General features: G+C 49.5%; 2 protein-coding genes across 2 annotated transcripts; one reads left to right on the top strand and one right to left on the bottom strand.

Annotated features, from left to right (window-relative positions):
* Positions 1–129: 129 nt before the first annotated feature.
* Positions 130–2,744, bottom strand: abhd8b (abhydrolase domain containing 8b; the record flags this gene model as incomplete). Its single annotated transcript, XM_079997977.1, has 4 exons — positions 130–378; positions 1,104–1,320; positions 1,652–1,822; positions 1,939–2,744. The coding sequence occupies 4 exons, from the start codon at positions 2,742–2,744 to the stop codon at positions 130–132; spliced, it is 1,443 nt and encodes a 480-aa protein (XP_079854103.1).
* Positions 2,745–21,331: 18,587 nt separating this feature from the next.
* dda1 (DET1 and DDB1 associated 1) lies at positions 21,332–24,118 on the top strand. The gene is made up of 5 exons (XM_080016042.1): positions 21,332–21,628; positions 22,978–23,058; positions 23,245–23,296; positions 23,426–23,487; positions 23,569–24,118. Exons 1-5 carry the CDS (start codon positions 21,620–21,622, stop codon positions 23,671–23,673), a joined length of 309 nt encoding a protein of 102 aa, XP_079872168.1. The 5' UTR covers positions 21,332–21,619; the 3' UTR covers positions 23,674–24,118.
* Positions 24,119–24,861: the final 743 nt, after the last annotated feature.

Genomic DNA, 24,861 nt, shown 5'->3' with positions numbered 1-24,861 from the left:
ATCGGTCCGACCCGCTACCCAGTACAAGGTTTAAACCGGCTCAATCCGACTGGTCACCGAGAGGCTCCGTTAATCATCTCGTCAGAAAATATCCAGTTCGTCATTTCAGACTTTGTTGTCCCTACTCCCCTATGTGCCGCCATTTGGCGACGCTTCCTTTGCAGTCGAAGGTCGGCCCTGGGCAGTGTCCGGTGAAGCCTTGTGGCCGTCGTCGGGGGATTTGGCGGTGGCCAGCCGGGCTTTGGGCTCCTTCTTGGACGGCGTGTCCGGCTCCCAGAGAAAGAACTCGTGGAGGAGGGTGTTGACCGCCTCGGGACATTCCATCATGATCATGTGGCTGCCGTCGTCTAGGATTTTCAGGAAGGCCAGCAAAAGAATCTGTGGGAAAGAAAAAAAACCCTGGGATTTCAGTGCCATCACCAAACAGCGACATTTGCCGTTTTCTGTCTGCTACAAATGGGAACATTGGTGATACTTTGTTGGCGGCCAACTCAAGGCTGAACAGGACAACTCGTGCCTGAAGAAAATTATCATCTGACCTTTCACACCCCTCCCTTCATCTTGATATGTTTCCCTCTGTCTAGGATCTCAGCGGACCTACCACAATAAAGCTCTTTCTGATATTTGTAATGTTGTTGGGGCTTGGAAAGGCCAATTCCACTATTCACAGCATTTAAGAATTGATATTTTACCATAGGAAAAGTCATCAGCAGATCCGTTTTCAAAGGTAGTTTCTGGAAAATAACCTCACATGTATCTCGACACAATGCTTTTATATAAATATGAGAAATGTAGGTGATCTAAAAAAAAAAAAAAAAAAAGGTCTTTTACTTTCTTTGGTTGTTGCACTCATTGCTTATTGACTTTCTCCAAACTGCCAAAGCAGTCATCCTCAGTGTCACACAATTTGGCAGGTCACCCATTTGGGTGTAACACTTGTAACAACACTGCAATGGCAAAGAAAATAGCAATAGCAGTTTGGAGAAGGCTGGAACCTAGGAGGGATAAACTTAAAAAAAAAAAACCCTATCCAATTTAACTTCCTTTAGGAAGTCGTACTTACTGTACCTATGACCTTCGTGTCCTGGACCCCCCACCCTCACCTCAGCCATTCGCTGGTCCTCCTCGACGGGGACGAACTTGTCGTACATGCCGTGCACCAGCAGGATGGGCACGGTGAGCTCGGCGTGGTACACCTCGTCGCCCTCGGGCCAGTACTGACCGCTCATCATAGCGCGCAGCACGAAGGACGACACGTTGAAGGCGTTGTTCTCCTTCAGCAGCTGCTTCTCCTTGGCGCCCTGCCGAGCGAAACCCGCCCTGTGGGGGCGGGGCACAGCTGATATATATATATATATATATATATATATATATATATATATATAAATGTCTAATATATATTTCACATTCACCCCCAGCCCCAAAAATGTATGGAATGTAAGAATGCGACCATGTACACAGGAACAACAAACAGAAAAAATAGATGGATGGACGGACAGACAGACGGATGGATGGATGGGTGGAAGGAAGGATAGATAGATAGATAGATAGATAGATAGATAGATAGATAGATAGATAGATAGATAGATAGATAGTCTTACACACACGCGCGCGCACACACATGGACGCACACGCGTGGTGAAGGTCCTACTTGAGGAAGCTCCAGGCCAGCACCGGGGACAGGCAGTGCAGAACGCAGGTGGGCAGGTTGAAGATGGAGCAGAGGCTGGGCTCCAGCGCAGTGGGACCTCCTCCATTGATCATCACCATCTTGTGGACCTGCTCCGGGTACTCGTGGGCCAGGAATGTGCAGAACGACACGCTGGGGAAACCAGACGGGGGGGGGGGGCGTTGGAATCGAGGAGTGTAAGCATGGAACAGCATACATGTACACTGCAGTGCTGCAGACCTTAGCTATATTTTTAAACAGCCACTTACCCATACGAGTGCCCTATAAGGATGTTCCTCCTGCGTGCGTATCTCTTGAAGATCAGCCGTATGTCCTCAGCCAGGGCGTAGAAGGTGTAGGCGGCGGCAATCTGTGGCGCCGAGCTGGCTCCGTGCCCCACCAGGTCCGGGGCAATCACCTCGTAGCCCTGGCGTGAGAACAAGTCCAGCTGGCTGCCCCAGATGTCCAGCGAGCCGCCCACCCCATGGATGAAGAACAGCGCCACGTCTGAGTGGGTTCCCTTGCAGCAGGTGATTTTCCTCTCGCAGTCCACCACCACCGTGCGCTTGGGCTTACGCTTGCGTGGCCTGGGCTGTGACGGAGGCTCCGCAGGATACTGGGCCTCGGGGGGCGCCGTCCCTGCCACCCCGGTCCCCGAATCCGTCCCTGCTACGGGCGCCCGCTCTTTCCCCTCGGACTTGGCCTCCAGGCTGGTGACAGGCGTGGACGAGTGGTTGCAGTCATTCACCTCCAACTCCACCGTGGCGTTGGGCTCCGCCTCCCCGTTCTGGCTGTTCGGCAGCTCCGCCCTCGCCCTCTCGAGATTCTCGATCAGCATCTGCCCGTTGCGGTAGACCGTGATCTTGCGCTTGCAGCTGACGCTCCCCCCCTGGCCGACCGGCTCCTCCACCACGGGACGCTCGGGAATGATGTGTCGCACCCGCAGCACGCGGCCCGGCTTCACCTCCACAAACTCGTAGCCGTCGTCGGCCTCCGAGGTCTCCAGGGGCACCACCACGTTGGTCGACTTCCCAGTCAAGCAGCAGAGGAGGCCGTCCATGAGGCCAGTCAGCATGGCTGCTGCTCTGCGGCGGACACACAAACACACAAACATGCACAAACACACATACAGGTAAACGAGAATGCACAAATAAAATGCAGACACCTGCCGTGCTTTGCACGCCATGCACGCGTTAAGCATTTCAAGTAGGTCAGTAACATATGAATCACCACTGACGTCGGCTCACACACTCAAGTGGAGTCAAGGCGAGTTAGAGCAGCTGAAAGTGTTACAGAAAAACAGAACCACAAAAACAAACCCAATCATGGTGATCATTCGTCATCGCTTTGTACTTTGAATGCTGCATCACCCTTATTGCAGGCCTTTCAGGGCCTTTGTGAAATGTGCCCAACACTTATTACACTCAATCACATTGATATTTGATATATGACCCAAGTGACCTTGTTTATCTTGACTCTACTGCAGATCCTGAGCAGTCAGGGGATGTTCCAACGCACGTATTCCACTTCCTTTAACCGTCCAGCGACTGATGACGACTTAAATCCCAGCTCCTGTCTCTCAGACGGGGTTGATTAGTCTTTCGTCGAGTGCAGATCCAGGGGGTATTAATAGTCCCGTAGGACCGTAATAGGCCTCCGAGTTAAAGCCGGCTGCCATGTGTTTACTCTGCGGCGACCTGGAGCACATTGTGTTACTTTGTGTGGTCATACTGAAACGTGACGTGTGATTTAAAAAGTTTTCTTCGCCATTACAGAAGAATGAAAACAAAAATATGGTGAACGGAGATCCTGCCGCTGTAATGTTAGACGTGGACCTCGGAGACTTCAACATTTGCAGCAAAAGTGTGTTTTCCAAAGGTTTTGTTCACTCCAGCCAGTATTGTACCACAACTGGAGACACTCCTCTGCTGAAGCTGCCTGTGCTATTTGTTAGTTGTTCCTTGAGTTCAAACTGTTTGTTGAAAAAGCAGCCTCAGCAGCGGCTGCGCAGCCTCGTTGTACACGCTGGTCGTGTTGTGCCTTTTTTCCACCTTCCTGCTGCTCCTTGGACACGCCTCACAAGTTGGGATTATACCCCCCTCACTGTCGCACATAGCAATCTGGTTATCTCCTCTCACAGGGAAACAACTAGAATAGAATAGAGTAGAATAGAATAAAATAGAATAGAACAGAATGGGCAGCACACTCTCCTCACATCTCTTCACCTGTCCCACCACCAGTCTTGGACGTTGAAACACGTGTTGTTACTAAACAAGTTGGATCAAGTTGAAAGAGGAAGCAATTGAGCAATTTCTCTGTTTTATCGCCAGAAAGCCAAAAAACGAATGTTTTGTACATTGAAAGTAAATATGTCACGTTGTTATTTTGAAGCGGTGTATGAAAACACCACATTCAGGAACTGGCATTGAATTCAAGTTATTAGTATTGGTGCTGGGATTTACATTTTTTAAATGATACCCAGCCCAAGTTATATAAATATATGTATAAAATTCAAAAAGCAGGAGCCAGGATTATGCTGAATTATTCATATCCAGCCGGAGCTCACAGGAGATCCCAGTCAGATTCATGACATTATTATTACACGGCAAATCACTGAGCACGGAAAAAATCCTAAAATTAGGAACAGCTTTCATATCAGACTCCTCACTTGACAAAAATGCTTGCATGAGAAATTTGCAAACAGGCTGTTTGCAAATTAGTACAATGTTGTCGATGGCGCTGAGAAAGACACCCCTAAAATGGTTGAAATAGTCAGTTTTTTTACAACAAGCGACTATCCAGGATGGTAGCGATAAGGGCTAAGTGGTAGAGTAAAGTGATTTAAATGAGGCCTTATGAGTTGGTTTGTATACACAAAATCCACACAGCTCCTTATTTCTTTCCAGTCTTTCTCAACATAGTGAAATATAGACATTTGGCTGGAAAGTGGATAGAGACCTCTATTTTTCTTAGAGGGTGGGGATAATTATGTTGTTGCAACAGCTGCTCGCTGTATAAAGATAAGCTTGTAGCATATAAATAATAAATGAGGATGATAAATGTAGTGCCGTGTAATGTTAGCTATAAACACTCACATGGGAATCATTCATCTTCATCAAAATGAGTTTCCACGAAATGCTAAAGTATTCTAATGTCAAATAATGAATAAATCAAATTTAAATGATTCATACAAAAGTTGAACACATTAACAAAGTCCTCAATTACCCCCATCCAATTTTCTTCAGAGAGCTGAGGTTGTTATGGGCCAGGAGAGAGCAATTGTATACACCGATCAGCCACAACATGAGAACCACCTGCCTAATATTATGTAACTCCGCCTCGTGCCTCAGAAACAGCTCTGACCCGTGGAGGCATGGATTCCACAAGTCCTCTGAAGGTGTCCTGTGGTATCTGGCACCAAGACATTAGCATCACATCCTTTACATCCTGTAAGTTGCGAGGTGGGGCCCCCATGGATCGGGCTTGTTGTTCCAGCACATCCCACAGATGCTGCATCTGATTGAGATTTGGGGAATTTGGAGGCATTTGGAGTCAACACCTTCAACTCTTTGTCATGTTCCTCAAGCCATTTCGGAACAATTTTTGCAGTGTAGTAAGAGCATTATCCTGCTGATAGAGGCCACTGTCATCTGGGAATACCGTTGCCATGAAGGGGTGTACTTGGTCTGCAACAATGTTTTAAGGTAGGCGGTACGTGTACAAAGAAACATCCACATGAACGCCAGGACCCAAGGTTTCCCAGCAGAACATTGCCCAGAACATCACACTGCCTCTGCCGCCTTGCCTTCTTCCCATAGTGCATCCTGGTGCCATCTCTTCCCCCTGTAAACGATGCACACGCACCCGACCATCCACATGATGTAGAAGAAAACGTGATTCATCAGACCAGGCCACCTTCTTCCATTGCTCCATGGTCTAGTTCTGATGCTCACGTGCCCATTGTAGGAGCTTTCAGTGGTGGACAGGGGTCAACATGGGAACTCTAACCAGTCTGTAGCTACACAGCCCCATACACAGCGAGCTGTGATGCAATGTGTGTTCTCACACCTTTCTATCATAGCAGCATTAACTTTTTCAGCAATTTGTGCTGCAGTAGCTCTTCTGTGGGATCGGACCAGACGAGCTAGACTTTGCTCTCCACATGCATCAATAAGCCTTGGGCGTCCATGACCCTGTCGCCAGTTCATCAGTTGTCCTTTCTTGGACCACTTTTGGTAGGTACAAATCACTGCATAACGAGAACACCCCACAAGACCTGTCGTTTTGGAGATGCTCTGACCCAGTCGTCTAGCCATCACAGATTGGCCCCCTTTTAAAGTCGCTCAGATCCATACGCTTGCCCATTTTTCCTGCTTCCAACACATCAACTTCAAGAACTGACTGTTCACTTGCTGCCTCATATATCCCACGCCTTGACAGGTGCCAGTGGAACAAGATGATAAATGTTATTCTCTTCACTTGTCAGTGGTTTCAATGTTGTGGCTGATCGGTTTAAGTGTTCACATTTGTTTTTAAGAGCCAGGGCCGTATCTTGCTAGATGCTCCTGGTGGCTTCAGGGGCTCTATACGGTTGCATAGGGCCCCCAAAGCCACCAGGAGGCCCCCAAGATGCCATTTTAGCCTTTTTTTCTTTCTTTTTTTTCTTTTATAAATTAAAATGAAAGTCTCTCTTGGTAGCCAAGCGCCCACTTATTCTGTGTAATGGCCCGAATTATTTTATTTATTGCTTTTTTTGTTGGGGGGGGGGGCGTATTTTTATATGTTTAGTATTTATCAGTTGCAATATTTGCCATAATTTCGATCGCTTAAAAAAATTGTTACGAACATTTAGAATAAACATTTTAAAGTAAAATTCAGCAACTGTCTCATTTATGCACATTTGGGAGATGTTAATGCAGATTGGGTAAATCCTGTAACTTTCTTGATGTCGGGGGAGCCCCAGTGTTCCCCCATTTATTATCATTTTCTGTCGGTTAAAATTGCTGGGGTCAAGTTGAGACGTTTGATTTGAATTTCAGAGGAAAAAAAAGATGTTAGTGAGTTTTTCACAAATCTAGCCTCTTTTCCTCTTAAAGTGCACCAGATTGATGCATTTACATGTTAAATCCATCCCCCCAGGACCACCTTAGAGGGTTTGGAATCACCCCACCATCGTTTCACAACATAGGGGCCCTCAGGCAACATTTCACATCGGGCCCCCGAAAAGCTCGCAACGGCTAAGAGCCACAATGGGGGTGGGGGGCCAGCAGTGATCATCAAAAGGATTCGGTGCAGGTTGAGTTTGGGGTCTGAGTCCAAACAGCCTAATGGTCCCCGGGCTGAGGGGTATCAACAACCATGGAGCGGTCTCTCAGGCGCCGCTCTGCCATCACACTGTAGCTGCTGGAGGGTTGCTTTGGTTGTTAGTGACATTCGGACAAGCAGGTGTGTGTTTCGTAAAAAAAAAAAAATGCTGGTTTTGCGTAAAAGGAGAAAGTCAGGCATTGAGTGGTATAAATGTAGAGAAAGAAAATGAAATGGTATTGACTTTTTAATTAGCATACAATGGTCATCATCTCTCCTTCAGCTGCCAAGCATGGCATTTGATGGTGAGTGGGTATATACAAAGGTTATGAGCATTGTGGGCTATTTGAATATTATGAGTATTAAAAATTGAAGTGTTTAAAAAGTAAAAAAAAAAATAAATCCAAATTCAGAGGTGGAGGGGTAATTACAATTATAATAATTGTAATTATTTACACAAATTGATCAGTCATCAAAATATAATAGGAAAATGTAAATAACAAACTTGTTATGAAACTACCCAGCATTGTTACTACCAGAAAAGTTAACACCGGATTTGAGACAGCAAAAGGGGAATTTTGGATTTTGTTGGCGATCAACTCAAACAATCACATTCTGCTGATTTGTGTATAATTATAGATACAACAATGTTCTTACCTTATTATTATTATTGTTATTATTATTATTATTATTGTTGTTGTTATTTATTTCGGTATGCAATAAGGTTGTTTTCTCATGCAGCATGGAAGAAGCAGAGGAGCTGTAATCTGTTGCGCTCAATCCAATAATGGAATTGATCCGGGCTCTGCTGCCTCCACATACCGGACAGCGCGGCATTCATCCGTTCAGAAGCACATCCATATATATCGGGTTCCATTTCCAATTTCCAAGCAGGCATCGACGCTTTCGGACGTGCCGGGAGTCCATTCCGGTGATGGGAAAAAAAAACAAAAAACAAAAAACAAACAAACAAACAAACAAAAAAAACAACAACAAAAAAAACAAACAGCGCTCCACACCGGTGTGCTCCGCCGGCTGGTACGCTGCAGTCTGCAGAGCTCCCCCTGCTGGTGGCTGAGGGTAGTGTCATTGCAGAGCTCCCCCTGCTGGTGGCTGAGGGTAGTGTCATTGCAGAGCTCCCCCTGCTGGTGGCTGAGGGTAGTGTCATTGCAGAGCTTCCCCCTGCTGGTGGCTGATGGTAGTGCAGCTACATCACTGGTTATCACAGCCACAGCGCCTGTTATCCTGGAGAGGGGCCCCTGCTGGTAGAAAGTTTAGGGCCACACACGTCCGCCGTTTCGTCCAAGGCACACATATTTCAAGATTTTCTTTCCAAGATGACCAGCATATGGGTTAATTATTTGAGTAGATCGTAAGTAGGGATGAGTGTAATGCGTAATCCACTGCTGGAGGGATCTTCATGTAACAACTAATGGAATATGTTATGTTGTGTTGGTAAAAACTGAGGACACTCTTAAATAAAATCTGAATTAAAACGACTGAAAACGGTCCTCCGACAACCTAGTTCAGAGTGCTAAACTAACTTAATCCAAATCAGCTTTTAAGGTTCTTGAAGTCTCTGTCCTGATGCCGAGCAGATTCAGATGGGGGGCCCAGGTCGTCGCTTTGGTATGAAAGGGGCAATGGCAGTTTCATTCAAAGCATGAAGGCAGCGTGAGCTTTGTTTTGTGATGACTGATGTAAGCAAGGAAATTAGTTCACCCAGTCAGCTGCAAGTGGGCATGTGTTGTTTATGTTCATTTTTGTACTTGTTACGAGGCCACAAAACCCAAATCCTTGGGTCATCTGTGATCTTGGAGAAATTGGCAGGAAATATTGAACCTCTGTCTGGCCAGATTCAGCCTGGTGGTCCTTCTTTGGGCAGGCTTGATTTATAGTGTCTGTTTCTGGATATTGCCCACTAATTGCCACTGAGCATCCTTCTATGTTTTACCCAAGCGTTATGGAAAAGCCCTTAATGGTGTGGGGCGGGGCCACACGAAAGGAATCATTATTGTGATCATTATAATGGGGAATTATAAATATATATACAGTGGTACCTCGACTTACGACTGCATCTACTTACGACTAATCCAAGATACAAGCAGCGACAGTCGCAAAAATTTGTATCGACTTGCGACTGACTGCTCCAAGATACGACGGTGGAAATTTGCAGTTGGCGCGTCGGCGGCCTACATCGTGTGTGACCGTAGTTTGTGGCTTATCCATATTTTTTTCATATTTACTGTGTTTGTGCTGTGTATTTTGTTTATTTTCACCCTTCGTGATGAGTCCTAAGAAGAAGGATGATGGGAAAAAGAAAAGGGTAATGATTCCCAATGAAACTAAGAAGGAAATCATAGAAAAAAATGAGCGTGGGGTGTATACGACCGTTCTTATAGAATGAATTACAGTCGTAAGTCGAGGTACCACTGTATTATAAAAATATAAATATATGCCACACATATGAATGTGTGATAAAAAAAATAAATCTGTCTCAAATAGTAGTTATAGCTTCGCAGTGCAAATGCCTTTAAAGTCAATATAAGAAAATTCACCAATAAAATTTCTAAAACAAAGAACGGTTATGAAACACTTGCTAATTCTAACTCCATTTTGGTAATAATAGAAGTTCCCAGGAAAAATGATATCGCCCAATCTTCTCATCTTCCATACCGGGCACTGAGCTGGCGAGGGTGCAGTTGCCATGGCTTGTTGCTAGGTAACGGTTTCTAAGGGCCCCGCAGAGGCAGATGCTGAGGAGAATTGAGAAGTGGCAGCAGAGCCCGTGAGGCGAATGTCACCACGAGCTCTCTGCGGTCGTCTCGGAATCAGGATTCAAATTTGTGTGGAGGAACTGGCAACGGTGACTGCTCACTTAAATGGGAATATAGAGAAGTGCTGTCCTGACAAACACTAAAAGCTTCATGTAAAGCTACTCGAACATGCAACACAAAAGCTGAAACTCAAAAGGCTATGAATAATAAAACAGTCAAACGAATAAACTAATTTGTAGTTATTCATCTAATTTCTATTTATGTGTTTATGATCAATTATTATCCATTTTATTATTTTATTTCTAGTATTAATCTCCGTTGCACACTGTGTACAGTACATACATATTCACATACACAAACGTTCACATACATACACATGTTTTGCTTTGTTGTGTTTATATCTTTTCTGTTTTTGTTGATATATTTTCCCTGTTTTGCCATTGAATCATTATTCTAACTTGGTTTTGTTTTCGGGGTTTTCCACTTTCACTGTGCAGCAAAGGAAGAGCAGTGACGCTTGTCATTCCAGGGATGGTGCTGCGGCTGGAGACGCGGCATCTCCTGCCGAGTACGAAGGGCAATGGGTGGGGGAGAAACACTTTGCGTTGGGTGGAGCTGTTCACCGGGTTACCAGTCTCCATCTGTTCACCTGGTCACCAGCCTCCATCATCTGTTCACCTGGTAACCAGCCGCCATTTGTTCACCTGGTCACCAGCCTCCATCATATGTCCACCCGGTTATGAGCCTCCATCTGTTCACCTGGTCACCAGCCTCCATCATCTGTTCACCTGGTCACCAGCCGCCATTTGTTCCCCTGGTCACCAGCCTCCATCATCTGTTCACCTGGTCACCAGCCTCCATCATCTGTTCACGTGGTTACAAGCCTCCATCTGTTCACCTGGTCACCTGCCTCCATCATCTGTTACCTGGTCACCAGCCTCCATCATCTGTTCACCTGGTCACCAGCCTCCATCATCTGTTCACCTGGTCACCAGCCGCCATTTGTTCATCTGGTGACCAGCCTCCATCATCAGTTCACCTGGTTACAAGCCTCCATCTGTTCACCTGGTCACCACCCGCCATTTTTTCACCTGGTGACCAGCCTCCATCATCTGTCCACCCAGGTTTACGAGCCTCCATCTGTTCACCTGGTCACCAGCCTCCATCATCTGTTCACCACGTCACCAGCCTCCATCATCTGTTCACCTGGTTACAAGCCTCCATCTGTTTACCTGGTCACCAGCCTCCATCGTCTGTCCACCCGGGTTAACGAGCCTCCATCTGTTCACCTGGTCACCAGCCTCCATCATCTGTTCACCTGTTCACCAGCCGCCATTTGTTCATCTGGTGACCAGTCTCCATCATCTGTTCACCTGGTTACAAGCCTCCATCTGTTCACCTGGTCACCAGCCTCCATCATCTGTTCACCTGTTCACCAGCCTCTATCATCTGTTGACCTTGTTACAAGCCTCAATCTGTTAACCTGGTCACCAGCCTCCATCATCTGTTCACCTGGTCAACAGCCTCCATCTGTTCACCTGGTGACCAGCCTCAATCATCTGTTCACCTGGTTACAAGCCTCCATCTGTTCACCTGGTCACCAGCCTCCATCATCTGTTCACCTGGTCAGCAGCCTCTCTCATCTGTTGAGCTGGTTACAAGCCTCCATCTGTTCACCTAGTCACCAGCCTCCATCATCTGTTCACCTGGTCAGCAGCCTCCATCTGTTCACCTGGTCACCAGCCTCCATCATCTGTTCACCTGGTCACCAGCCGCCATATGTTCACCTGGTCACTAGCCTCCATCATCTGTTCACCTCGTCACCAGCCGCCATTTGTTTACCTGGTGAACAGCCTCCATCATCTGTTCACCTGGTCACCAGCCTCCATCATCTGTTCACCTGGTCAGCAGCCTCCATCTGTTCACCTGGTCACCAGCCTCCATCTATTCACCTGGTCACCAGCAGCCATATGTTCACCTGGTCACTAGCCTCCATCATCTGTTCACCTCGTCACCAGCCGCCATTTGTTTACCTGGTGACCAGCCTCCATCATCTGTTCACCTGGTCACTAGCCTCCATCATCTGTTCACCTCGTCACCAGCCGCCATTTGTTTACCTGGTGACCAGCCTCCATCATCTGTTCACCTCGTCACCAGCCGCCATTTGTTCACCTGGTGACCAGCCTCCATCATCTGTTCACCTGGTCACCAGCCTCCATCATCTGTTCACCTGGTTAAAGGCCTCCATCTGTTCACCTGGTCACCAGCCTCCATCATCTGTTCACCTGGTCTCCAGCCTCCATCATCTGTTCACTTGGTTACGAGCCTCTATTTGTTCACCTGGTGACCAGCCTCCATCATCTGTCCACCCGGGTTACAAGCCTCCATCTGTTCACCTGGTCACAAGCCGCCATCTGTTCACCTGGTCACCAGTCTCCATCATCTGTTCACCTGGTCACCAGCCCCATTTGTTCACCTGGTGACCAGCCTCCGTTATCCGTCCACCCGGGTTTACAAGCCTCAATCTGTTCACCTGGTCACCAGCCTCCATCATCTGTTCACCTGGTCACCAGCCACCATTTGTTCATCTGGTGACCACCCTCCATCATCTGTTCACCTGGTCACCAGCCTCCATCATCTGTTCACCTGGTTACAAGCCTCCATCTGTTCACCTGGTCACCAGCCTCAATCATCTGTCCACCCGGGTTTACGAGCCTCCATCTGTTCACCTGGTCACCAGCCTCCATCATCTGTTCACCTGGTCACCAGCCGCCATTTGTTCATCTGGTGACCAGCCTCCATCATCTGTTCACCTGGTTACAAGCCTCCATCTGTTCACCTGGTCACCAGCCTCCATCATCTGTTCACCTGGTCACCAGCCTCTATTATCTGTTCACCTGGTTACAAGCCTCCATCTGTTCACCTGGTCACCAGCCTCCATCATCTGTTCACCTGGTCACCAGCCTCCATCTGTTCACCTGGTGACCAGCCTCCATCATCTGTTGACCTGGTTAAGCCTCCATCTGTTGACCTGGTCACCAGCCTCCATCATCTGTTCACCTGGTCACCAGCCTCTATCATCTGTTGACCTGGTTACAAGCCTCCATCTGTTCACCTGGTCACCAGCCTCCATCATCTGTTCACCTGGTCAGCAGCCTCCATCTGTTCACCTGGTCACCAGCATCCATCATCTGTTCACCTGGTCACCAGCCGCCATATGTTCACCTGGTCACTAGCCTCCATCATCTGTTCACCTCGTCACCAGCAGCCATTTGTTTACCTGGTGACCAGCCTCCATCATCTGTTCACCTGGTCACCAGCCTCCATCATCTGTTCACCTGGTTACAAGCCTCCATCTGTTCACCTGGTCACCAGCCTCCATCTATTCACCTGGTCACCAGCAGCCATATGTTCACCTGGTCACTAGCCTCCATCATCTGTTCACCTCGTCACCAGCCGCCATTTGTTTACCTGGTGACCAGCCTCCATCATCTGTTCACCTGGTCACTAGCCTCCATCATCTGTTCACCTCGTCACCAGCCGCCATTTGTTTACCTGGTGACCAGCCTCCATCATCTGTTCACCTCGTCACCAGCCGCCATTTGTTCACCTGGTGACCAGCCTCCATCATCTGTTCACCTGGTCACCAGCCTCCATCATCTGTTCACCTGGTTACAAGCCTCCATCTGTTCACCTGGTCACCAGCCTCCATCATCTGTTCACCTGGCCTCCAGCCTCCATCATCTGTTCACTTGGTTACGAGCCTCCATTTGTTCACCTGGTGACCAGCCTCCATCATCTGTCCACCCGGGTTACAAGCCTCCATCTGTTCACCTGGTCACAAGCCGCCATCTGTTCACCTGGTCACCAGCCTCTATCATCTGTTCACCTGGTTACAAGCCTCCATCTGTTCACCTGGTCACCAGCCTCCATCATCTGTTCACCTGGTCACCAGCCTCCATCTGTTCACCTGGTGACCAGCCTCCATCATCTGTTGACCTGGTTAAGCCTCCATCTGTTGACCTGGTCACCAGCCTCCATCATCTGTTCACCTGGTCACCAGCCTCTATCATCTGTTGACCTGGTTACAAGCCTCCATCTGTTCACCTGGTCACCAGCCTCCATCATCTGTTCACCTGGTCAGCAGCCTCCATCTGTTCACCTGGTCACCAGCATCCATCATCTGTTCACCTGGTCACCAGCCGCCATATGTTCACCTGGTCACTAGCCTCCATCATCTGTTCACCTCGTCACCAGCAGCCATTTGTTTACCTGGTGACCAGCCTCCATCATCTGTTCACCTGGTCACCAGCCTCCATCATCTGTTCACCTGGTTACAAGCCTCCATCTGTTCACCTGGTCACCAGCCTCCATCATCTGTTCACTTGGTTACGAGCCTCCATTTGTTCACCTGGTGACCAGCCTCCATCATCTGTCCACCCGGGTTACAAGCCTCCATCTGTTCACCTGGTCACAAGCCGCCATCTGTTCACCTGGTCACCAGTCTCCATCATCTGTTCACCTGGTCACCAGCCCCATTTGTTCACCTGGTGACCAGCCTCCGTTATCCGTCCACCCGGGTTTACAAGCCTCCATCTGTTCACCTGGTCACCAGCCTCCATCATCTGTTCACCTGGTCACCAGCCACCATTTGTTCATCTGGTGACCACCCTCCATCATCTGTTCACCTGGTCACCAGCCTCTATCATCTGTTGACCTGGTTACAAGCCTCCATCTGTTCACCTGGTCACCAGCCTCCATCATCTGTTCACCTGGTCACCAGCCTCCATCTGTTCACCTGGTGACCAGCCTCCATCATCTGTTGACCTGGTTAAGCCTCCATCTGTTCACCTGGTCACCAGCCTCCATCATCTGTTCACCTGGTCACCAGCCTCTATCATCTGTTGACCTGGTTACAAGCCTCCATCTGTTCACCTGGTAACCAGCCGCCATTTGTTCATCTGGTGACCAGCCTCCATCATCTGTTCACCTGGTCACCAGCGTCCATCATCTGTTCACCTGGTTACAAGCCTCCATCTGTTCACCTGGTCCCCAGCCTCCATCATCTGTTCACCTGGTCACCAGCCTCCATCATCTGTTCACCTGGTTACAAGCCTCCATCTGTTCACCTGGTCCCCAGCCTGCATCATCTGTTCACCTGGTCACCAGCCTCTATCATCTGTTCACCTGGTTACAAGCCTCCATCTGTTCACCTGGTCACCAGCCTCCATCATCTGTTCACCTGGTCACCAGCCTCTATCATCTGTTGACCTGGTTACAAGCCTCCATCTGTTCACCTGGTCACCAGCCTCCATCATCTGTTCACCTGGTCAACAGCCTCCATCTGTTCACCTGGTGACCAGCCTCAATCATCTGTTCACCTGGTTACAAGCCTCCATCTGTTCACCTGGTCACCAGCCTCCATCATCTGTTCACCTGGTCAGCAGCCTCTCTCATCTGTTGACCTGGTTACAAGCCTCCATCTGTTCACCTAGTCACCAGCCTCCATCATCTGTTCACCTGGTCAGCAGCCTCCATCTGTTCACCTGGTCACCAGCCTCCATCATCTGTTCACCTGGTCACCAGCCGCCATATGTTCACCTGGTCACTAGCCTCCATCATCTGTTCACCTCGTCACCAGCCGCCATTTGTTTACCTGGTGAACAGTCTCCATCATCTGTTCACCTGGTCACCAGCCTCCATCATCTGTTCACCTGGTCACCAGCCTCCATCTATTCACCTGGTCACCAGCAGCCATATGTTCACCTGGTCACTAGCCTCCATCATCTGTTCACCTCGTCACCAGCCGCCATTTGTTTACCTGGTGACCAGCCTCCATCATCTGTTCACCTGGTCACTAGCCTCCATCATCTGTTCACCTCGTCACCAGCCGCCATTTGTTTACCTGGTGACCAGCCTCCATCATCTGTTCACCTCGTCACCAGCCGCCATTTGTTCACCTGGTGACCAGCCTCCATCATCTGTTCACCTGGTCACCAGCCTCCATCATCTGTTCACCTGGTTACAAGCCTCCATCTGTTCACCTGGTCACCAGCCTCCATCATCTGTTCACCTGGTCTCCAGCCTCCATCATCTGTTCACTTGGTTACGAGCCTCCATTTGTTCACCTGGTGACCAGCCTCCATCATCTGTCCACCCGGGTTACAAGCCTCCATCTGTTCACCTGGTCACAAGCTGCCATCTGTTCACCTGGTCACCAGTCTCCATCATCTGTTCACCTGGTCACCAGCCCCATTTGTTCACCTGGTGACCAGCCTCCGTTATCCGTCCACCCGGGTTTACAAGCCTCCATCTGTTCACCTGGTCACCAGCCTCCATCATCTGTTCACCTGGTCACCAGCCACCATTTGTTCATCTGGTGACCACCCTCCATCATCTGTTCACCTGGTCACCAGCCTCCATCATCTGTTCACCTGGTTACAAGCCTCCATCTGTTCACCTGGTCACCAGCCTCCATCATCTGTCCACCCGGGTTTACGAGCCTCCATCTGTTCACCTGGTCACCAGCCTCCATCATCTGTTCACCTGGTCACCAGCCGCCATGTGTTCATCTGGTGACCAGCCTCCATCATCTGTTCACCTGGTTACAAGCCTCCATCTGTTCACCTGGTCACCAGCCTCCATCATCTGTTCACCTGGTCACCAGCCTCTATCATCTGTTCACCTGGTTACAAGCCTCCATCTGTTCACCTGGTCACCAGCCTCCATCATCTGTTCACCTGGTCACCAGCCTCCATCTGTTCACCTGGTGACCAGCCTCCATCATCTGTTGACCTGCTTAAGCCTCCATCTGTTCACCTGGTCACCAGCCTCCATCATCTGTTCACCTGGTCACCACCCTCCATCATCTGTTCACCTGGTTACAAGCCTCCATCTGTCGACCTGGTGCCCAGCCTCCATCATCTGTTCACCTGGTCACCAGCCTCCATCATCTGTTCACCTGGTTACAAGCCTCCATCTGTTCACCTGGTCCCCAGCCTCCATCATCTGTTCACCTGGTCACCAGCCTCTATCATCTGTTCACCTGGTTACAAGCCTCCATCTGTTCACCTGGTCACCAGCCTCCATCATCTGTTCACCTGGTCACCAGCCTCCATCATCTGTTCACCTGGTTACCAGCCTCCATCTGTTCACCTGTTCACCAGCCTCCATCATCTGTTCACCTGGTCACCAGCCTCCATCATCTGTTCACCTGGTCACCAGCCTCCATCTGTTCACCTGGTCACCAGCCTCCATCATCTGTTCACCTGGTCACCAGCCTCCATCTTTTCAACTGGTCAGCAGCCTCCATCTGTTCACCTGGTCACCAGCCTCCATCATCTGTTCACCTGGTCAGCAGCCCCCATCTGTTCACCTGGTCACCAGCCTCTATCATCTGTTCACCTGGTCACAAGCCTCTATCATCTGTTCATCAGGTTACAAGCCTCCATCTGTTCACCTGGTCACCAGCCTCCATCATCCTTTCACCTGGTCACCAGCCTCCATCTGTTCACCTGGTCAGCAGCCTCCATCATCTGTTCACCTGGTCAGCAGCCTCCATCTGCTCACCTGGTCACCAGCCTCCATCATCTGTTCACCTGGTCAGCAGCCTCCATCTGTTCACCTGGTCACCAGCCTCCATCATCTGTTCACCTGGTCAGCAGCCCCCATCTGTTCACCTGGTCACCAGCCTCCATCATCTGTTCACCTGGTCACAAGCCTCTATCATCTGTTCACCACGTTACAAGCCTCCATCTGTTCACCTGGTCACCAGCCTCCATCATCCGTTCACCTGGTCAGCAGCCTCCATCTGTTCACCTGGTCACCAGCCTCCATCTGTTCACCTGGCCACCAGCCTACATCTTTTCACCTGGTCACCAGCCTCCATCATCTGTTCACCTGGTCAGCAGCCTCCATCATCTGTTCACCTGGTCAGCAGCCTCCTTCTGTTCATCTGTTCAGCAGCCTCCATCTGTTCACCTGGTCACCAGCCTCCATCATCTGTTCACCTGGTCACCAGCCTCTATCATCTGTTCACCTGGTCAGCAGCCTCCATCGGTTCACCTGGTCACCAGCCTCCATCATCTGTTCACCTGGTCAGCAGCCTCCATCTGTTCACCTGGTCACCAGCCTCCATCATCTGTTCAACTGGTCACCAGCCTACATCTGTTCACCTGGTCACCAGCCTCCATCATCTGTTCACTTGGTCAGCAGCCTCCATCTGTTCACCTGGTCAGCAGCCTCCATCTGTTCACCTTGTCACCAGCCTCCATCATCTGTTCAACTGGTCACCAGCCTCCATCATCTGTTCACCTGGTCAGCAGCCTCCATCTGTTCACCTGGTCACCAGCCTCCATCATCTGTTCACTTGGGTACAAGCCTCCATTTGTTCACCTGGTCAGCAGCCTCCATCATCTGTTCACCTGGTCACCAGCCTCCATCATCTGTTCACCTGGTCAGCAGCCTCCATCTGTTTACCTGGTCACCAGCCTCCATCATCTGTTCACTTGGTTACAAGCCTCCATCTGTTCACCTGGTCACCAGCCTCCATCATCTGTTCACCTGGTCACCAGCCTACATCTGTTCACCTGGTCACCAGCCTCCATCATCTGTTCACCTGGTCAGCAGCCTCCATCAGCTGTTCACCTGGTCAGCAGTCTCCATCTGTTCACCTGGTCACCAGCCTCCATCATCTGTTCACCTGGTCAGCAGCCTCCATCTGTTCACCTGGTCACCAGCCTACATCTGTTCACCTGGTCACCAGCCTCCATCATCTGTTCACCTGGTCAGCAGCCTCCATCATCTGTTCACCTGGTCACCAGCCTCCATCTGTTCACCTGGTCACCAGCCTCCATCATCTGTTCACCTGGTCAGCAGCCTCCATCTTTTCAACTGGTCAGCAGCCTCCATCTGTTCACCTGGTCACCAGCCTCCATCATCTGTTCACCTGGTCAGCAGCCCCCATCTGTTCACCTGGTCACCAGCCTCCATCATCTGTTCACCTGGTCACAAGCCTCTATCATCTGTTCACCAGGTTGCAAGCCTCCATCTGTTCACCTGGTCACCAGCCTCCATCATCCTTTCACCTGGTCACCAGCCTCCATCATCCGTTCACCTGGTCAGCAGCCTCCATCTGTTCACCTGGTCACCAGCCTCCATCTGTTCACCTGGTCAGCAGCCTCCAACATCTGTTCACCTGGTCAGCAGCCTCCATCAACTCACCTGGTCACCAGCCTCCATCATCTGTTCACCTGGTCAGCAGCCTCCATCTGTTCACCTGGTCACCAGCCTCCATCATCTGTTCACCTGGTCACAAGCCACTATCATCTGTTCACCTGGTTACAAGCCTCCATCTGTTCACCTGGTCACCAGCCTCCATCATCTGTTCACCTGGCCACCAGCCTACATCTTTTCACCTGGTCACCAGCCTCCATTATCTGTTCACCTGGTCAGCAGCCTCCATCATCTGTTCACCTGGTCAGCAGCCTCCATCTGTTCATCTGGTCAGCAGCCTCCATCTGTTCACCTGGTCACCAGCCTCCATCATCTGTTCACCTGGTCAGCAGCCTCCGTCTGTTCACCTGGTCACCAGCCTCCATCATCTGTTCATCTGGTGACCAGCCTCCATCATCTATTCACCTGGTCACAAGCCTCCATCATCTGTTCACCTGGTTACAAGCCTCCATCTGTTCACCTGGTCACCAGCCTCCATCATCTGTCCACCCGGGTTAACGAGCCTCCATCTGTTCACCTGGTCACCAGCCTCCATCATCTGTTCACCTGGTCACCAGCCGCCATCTGTTCATCTGGTGACCAGTCTCCATCATCTGTTCACCTGGTTACAAGCCTCCATCTGTTCACCTGGTCACCAGCCTCCATCATCTGTTCACCTGGTCAGCAGCCTCCATCTGTTCACCTGGTCACCAGCCTCCATCATCTGTTCACCTGGTCAGCAGCCTCCATTTGTTCACCTGGTCACCAGCCACCATCATCTGTTCACCTGGTCAGCAGCCTCCATCTGTTCACCTGGTCACCAGCCTCCATCATCTGTTCACCTGGTCAGCAGCCTCCATCATCTGTTCACCTGGTCACCAGCCTCCATCTGTTCACCTGGTCACCAGCCTCCATCATCTGTTCACCTGGTCAGCAGCCTCCATCTTTTCAACTGGTCAGCAGCCTCCATATGTTCACCTGGTCACCAGCCTCCATCATCTGTTCACCTGGTCAGCAGCCCCCATCTGTTCACCTGGTCACCAGCCTCCATCATCTGTTCACCTGGTCACAAGCCTCTATCATCTGTTTACCAGGTTACAAGCCTCCATCTGTTCACCTGGTCACCAGCCTCCATCATCCTTTCACCTGGTCACCAGCCTCCATCATCCGTTCACCTGGTCAGCAGCCTCCATCTGTTCACCTGGTCACCAGCCTCCATCTGTTCACCTGGTCAGCAGCCTCCATCATCTGTTCACCTGGTCAGCAGCCTCCATCTGCTCACCTGGTCACCAGCCTCCATCATCTGTTCACCTGGTCAGCAGCCTCCATCTGTTCACCTGGTCACCAGCCTCCATCATCTGTTCACCTGGTCACAAGCCACTATCATCTGTTCACCTGGTTACAAGCCTCCATCTGTTCACCTGGTCACCAGCCTCCATCATCTGTTCCCCTGGCCACCAGCCTACATCTTTTCACCTGGTCACCAGCCTCCATCATCTGTTCACCTTGTCAGCAGCCTCCATCATCTGTTCACCTGGTCAGCAGCCTCCATCTGTTCACCTGGTCACCAGCCTCCATCTGTTCACCTGGTCACCAGCCTCCATCATCTGTTCACCTGGTCAGCAGCCTCCATCTTTACAACTGGTCAGCAGCCTCCATATGTTCACCTGGTCACCAGCCTCCATCATCTGTTCACCTGGTCAGCAGCCCCCATCTGTTCACCTGGTCACCAGCCTCCATCATCTGTTCACCTGGTCACAAGCCTCTATCATCTGTTTACCAGGTTACAAGCCTCCATCTGTTCACCTGGTCACCAGCCTCCATCATCCTTTCACCTGGTCACCAGCCTCCATCATCCGTTCACCTGGTCAGCAGCCTCCATCTGTTCACCTGGTCACCAGCCTCCATCTGTTCACCTGGTCAGCAGCCTCCATCATCTGTTCACCTGGTCAGCAGCCTCCATCTGCTCACCTGGTCACCAGCCTCCATCATCTGTTCACCTGGTCAGCAGCCTCCATCTGTTCACCTGGTCACCAGCCTCCATCATCTGTTCACCTGGTCACAAGCCACTATCATCTGTTCACCTGGTTACAAGCCTCCATCTGTTCACCTGGTCACCAGCCTCCATCTGTTCACCTGGTCACCAGCCTCCATCTGTTCACCTGGTCACCAGCCTCCATCATCCGTCCGATGCCGACCTCCAACGATCAAGGGAGGAGCGCACGCAGTGTAAAGCTCCGTCGTGATTGGACGGTTCCCGTAATGGGGTACCACGTGACAGTGGTGGGCGGGCCAATCGGCGCTCGGAGGGGCGTGGCCTGTGAACGCGTCGCCACCGCCCGGCCAACGGCCATCGCGCTAGCAGCAGTACGGCGCTACTCCCGTGGAAGCGAGCGGCGAACCGTCGTTTCGGCCGAACGGCGGCTCTTTTCCACAGTAACACCGGAGGACTCTGTCTACATCCATGGATCTAGAATGACAACGTTCACCGGACTTGAAGAGAGTCGTTTCGTTTGACAAAGCGCTTCATCGGCTAGCTTAGCTTAGCTAACCCTCCACACACACACACACACACACACACACACACACGCTGCCATCACGACCCATACAGAACAAGAAGCGACCCGTGTCGGCGACAGGACGCTCAAAAAACATCATGGAAAAGGTAATTATCGTCTCCGGGAACACTGGGTGAAGCCGCCATGGAGGTGGCGTGAGGGGACGTGTAATTAAGCTAGCTACGTTAGCCACAGCTGCGTGTGGTCGCTCAGGCCGAGCCGGCACTGGACTGAGCGCCCACGTAACGTCACATCCAGACGAAATATTCACTAGACGTCTATACGGGACGTTTAATGTCGCATGAGAAACACCAGGACTCATTAACTAATAGAAGGATGTGTAGACACATGCTGTCTTCATCCATTGCGGTGTTACAGCAGCTCACATCAAAACAATAGACAATACCGACTCAATTCCTTGAAATTGCAGGTGTACCGGCCCCGTATGAACGGGTTGTGACGTCACAAAGATGGGATTTGAGCGTTATGGCATCGCCCCAGTACCCACTTACACTCTATTTGTGAAGAGCCAGACCTCTGGGGCAAAACGGTGTCGAATGTATCTGCTCCAAGACTTTAAACGGCTGAGTTGTTGCAACGGAGACGGTCACAAAATATGTGTCAAAATGGCGAGATTTCGCAACTCTTGTCTTATTTTCCCACGGTAAACCGCTTGGCTTGGGCAATTTCTTTGACACAACAAGTGGACCTTAAACGAGGTCTAAACACACCCACCGTTTTGATGTGTTTTGTGTGTATGTGGTTCGAAAGTGATGGGAGGTTAGGAGGCAACAATAATGAGATGTGAAATAATAGTAAAAACTACAGTAATAATAATAATAATAATATAAGTTAATATTTACGCAATAATAATGTGACGGTGTAGACCTACTCTTCTATTGTTATCCATGAATGTATGATTGTTTACATATTCTCTCCTGTAAAGAGAGGTCCCATTTTATATTCATACCCACAGCCCATACTAGCAACCATAGTGTCACCTCGGCCCTGCCAAAGCCTTTTAAGTTCCTTCATAGGTTGCCTTTTTTTGGGCTTAATTATCCGTGCAACAATTCACCAAACCTTGCTAAGATAAATCAAGCTGTGTAAAAACAAAGAAAAAAGTGCTTGGCAGGATAAACGTATTCTAATTTGCTAACATGCCCAGTGAATGAACAGCTCTTGGTGAAGTGACGCATGTGTTTGCGTGTTTTTTCAATCAGTTCCACTCTCTGACTGATATCTGCGTCCTTGACAGCGACGGCGCGGGAATGAGATTGGATTGGGTTTCGTTCTCTTCTCCCTTCCATCATAGCTTGAGGCCACCCCATTTGTACCGTTCCGAATAATCTGCCCCCTCAAAATAGTATGTTGTGGAAAGCTGGCTCACCGACCACGCGTTATTTTAGCGTCGAATGACCAGCAGTGCTGCTCACTGCGTCCTATTCCTCCGCAGGCTGATTTCCTGAAAGGGCTTCCAGTCTACAACAAGAGCAACTTCAGCCGCTTCCACGCAGACTCTGTTTGCAAAGCATCCGTGAGTACCTGAGTCACCCGAGTGACGCGCGGGTGCTGCCCGTTGTGTTTTGTTGTGAAATCCAAATGTTTTTCAAGTCCTGCACGTCACTGTGTCCACACCGCTGGTACGGTCTGGTCCTTTTTCCAGTCGTTCCGCTCGCATATAGGACATAAAATAAGGTGTCATTTATGCTGTTGTTTGCAGAATCGGAGGCCTTCAGTCTACCTTCCCACGCGTGAATACCCCTCGGAACAGAGTGAGTACTGAGCCCGTCTCGGCGTATTCTACGTTCTGAATCGTGAGGCCGTGTTGTGTTGCTCGTTCTACACGGTGGACTCAACTAGTGGCTTATGCTTTGCATATGTGCGTCTTCCCCATTGTGTAGTAATCGTAACAGAGAAAACAAACATCCTTCTGCGTTATCTCCATCAGCAGTGGGACAAAAAGGTGAGAAGTTCTTTGGAGTCATTCCTGTTAAGAAAAATAATAAAATCCATTGGTTTATTAATTACATTTCTTTGTCACCAGAATGCAGCGAAAAAGAGGGAACAGGAGCAGGGCGAGAGCGACAGCCCGGCACCCCCACGGAAGATCGCCCGGACAGACAGCCAAGAGATGAATGAGGACTCATAAGTGTGTGTGTGTGTGTGTGTGTGTATGTGTGTGTGTATGTGTATGTGTATGTGTATGTGTGTGTGTGTGTGTGTGTGTGTGTGTGTGTGTGTGTGTGTGTGTGTGTGTGTGTGTTTTTTAATTTTCAGGGCAGAGCCAGTGTAAAGGAAAAAGCAGCAAACGTTTGGGGGCAACAAAAGGTCCCACGGACATTAAGAGCCTCTGGGCGTTTCTGTGTTTTGGCAACTTTCCCACATGACACAGTCCCAAACAGAACTACCGAAACTCCAACCAGTTTACGAATAATCTGGTTAATGTCTCAAAGTGAACACCGGGTTCTAGTGTTCACATGGAGGTGAAAGCGCCCAGTGAGTGCTTTAAGGCTGTAAAACAAGTACATTAGCATCAAAATAAAATTTAGGGTGTAATGAAAGGTATAGACGCTTGACGCAATTTTGTCCCATGTTACGATCAATAACAAAAATCATCTATGATTTGATTGATTGAACGTTTGGTTCAATTACCACAGACGTGGTAATTGTGGCTGTTGCTTTTATTTATTTTGGCGTGTGTGTGTGGGGGGGGGGGTGGGTGACGTGGTTTACATGCATGGGTTGTAACTATGTATTGAGCTGAAGAGCTTGTTAAAACAACAGCAAAGCACATCAGAGAGAGACACTGCATCAGCGATGAGCTTTTCGCTACCGAATAAAATAGTCTTATACTTGTGGTGTAGCCTTCTGTGCTGATATTTCTGGAAAGATTCTGTCCATTATTATCTTTTTATTTTTTAAAGAGGACCTTTTTTTTTTTGTTACAGTTTTGTTTTTTATTGCATTAAACTGTCTTTGTCATGTTTGCCGATGAGCTTCCTGCCAGCCACAGTGCCCAGCCTTGTCCATGTCACTGCCCAAGCCGCCGCCACTAGGGGGCGCTGCAGCAGTTCATTTTTTTGAAAGACCCAAAATTGCACTGTGATGAACAGCACACCGTTGGACTGTGCCATGATTTGATGTTTGCGACGCGGTGTTTCATCAAAGCAATGGGAGAGTTAAAACGTGGGGGAAGTTGTTCAAATGTAGTTTCAATCGAATATACTGAGTCTTAATCTGCACAACGAGGCACTGCGTATGGTAGTGTAGAATGTCCACGTTCGGGGGGGAAAATCCGTGTGTGTGTGTGTGTGTGTGTGTAAATACTTGTCAGTGC

Source organism: Zeus faber, assembly GCF_960531495.2.
Source record: "Zeus faber genome assembly, chromosome: 1".
NCBI classification, from domain to species: Eukaryota; Metazoa; Chordata; class Actinopteri; order Zeiformes; family Zeidae; genus Zeus; species Zeus faber.
Note: the sequence above shows the minus strand (reverse complement) of the source record. Positions and strands in the feature narration are given on the sequence as shown.

What these genes read in the sequence shown, in the direction of transcription:
- dda1 (XM_080016042.1), top strand. An exon ending in ACTCTGTTTGCAAAGCATCC is followed by an intron (nt 23,059 to 23,244) that starts GTGAGTACCTGA and finishes TGTTGTTTGCAG; the next exon opens with AATCGGAGGCCTTCAGTCTA. An exon ending in TGAATACCCCTCGGAACAGA is followed by an intron (nt 23,297 to 23,425) that starts GTGAGTACTGAG and finishes CCCATTGTGTAG; the next exon opens with TAATCGTAACAGAGAAAACA.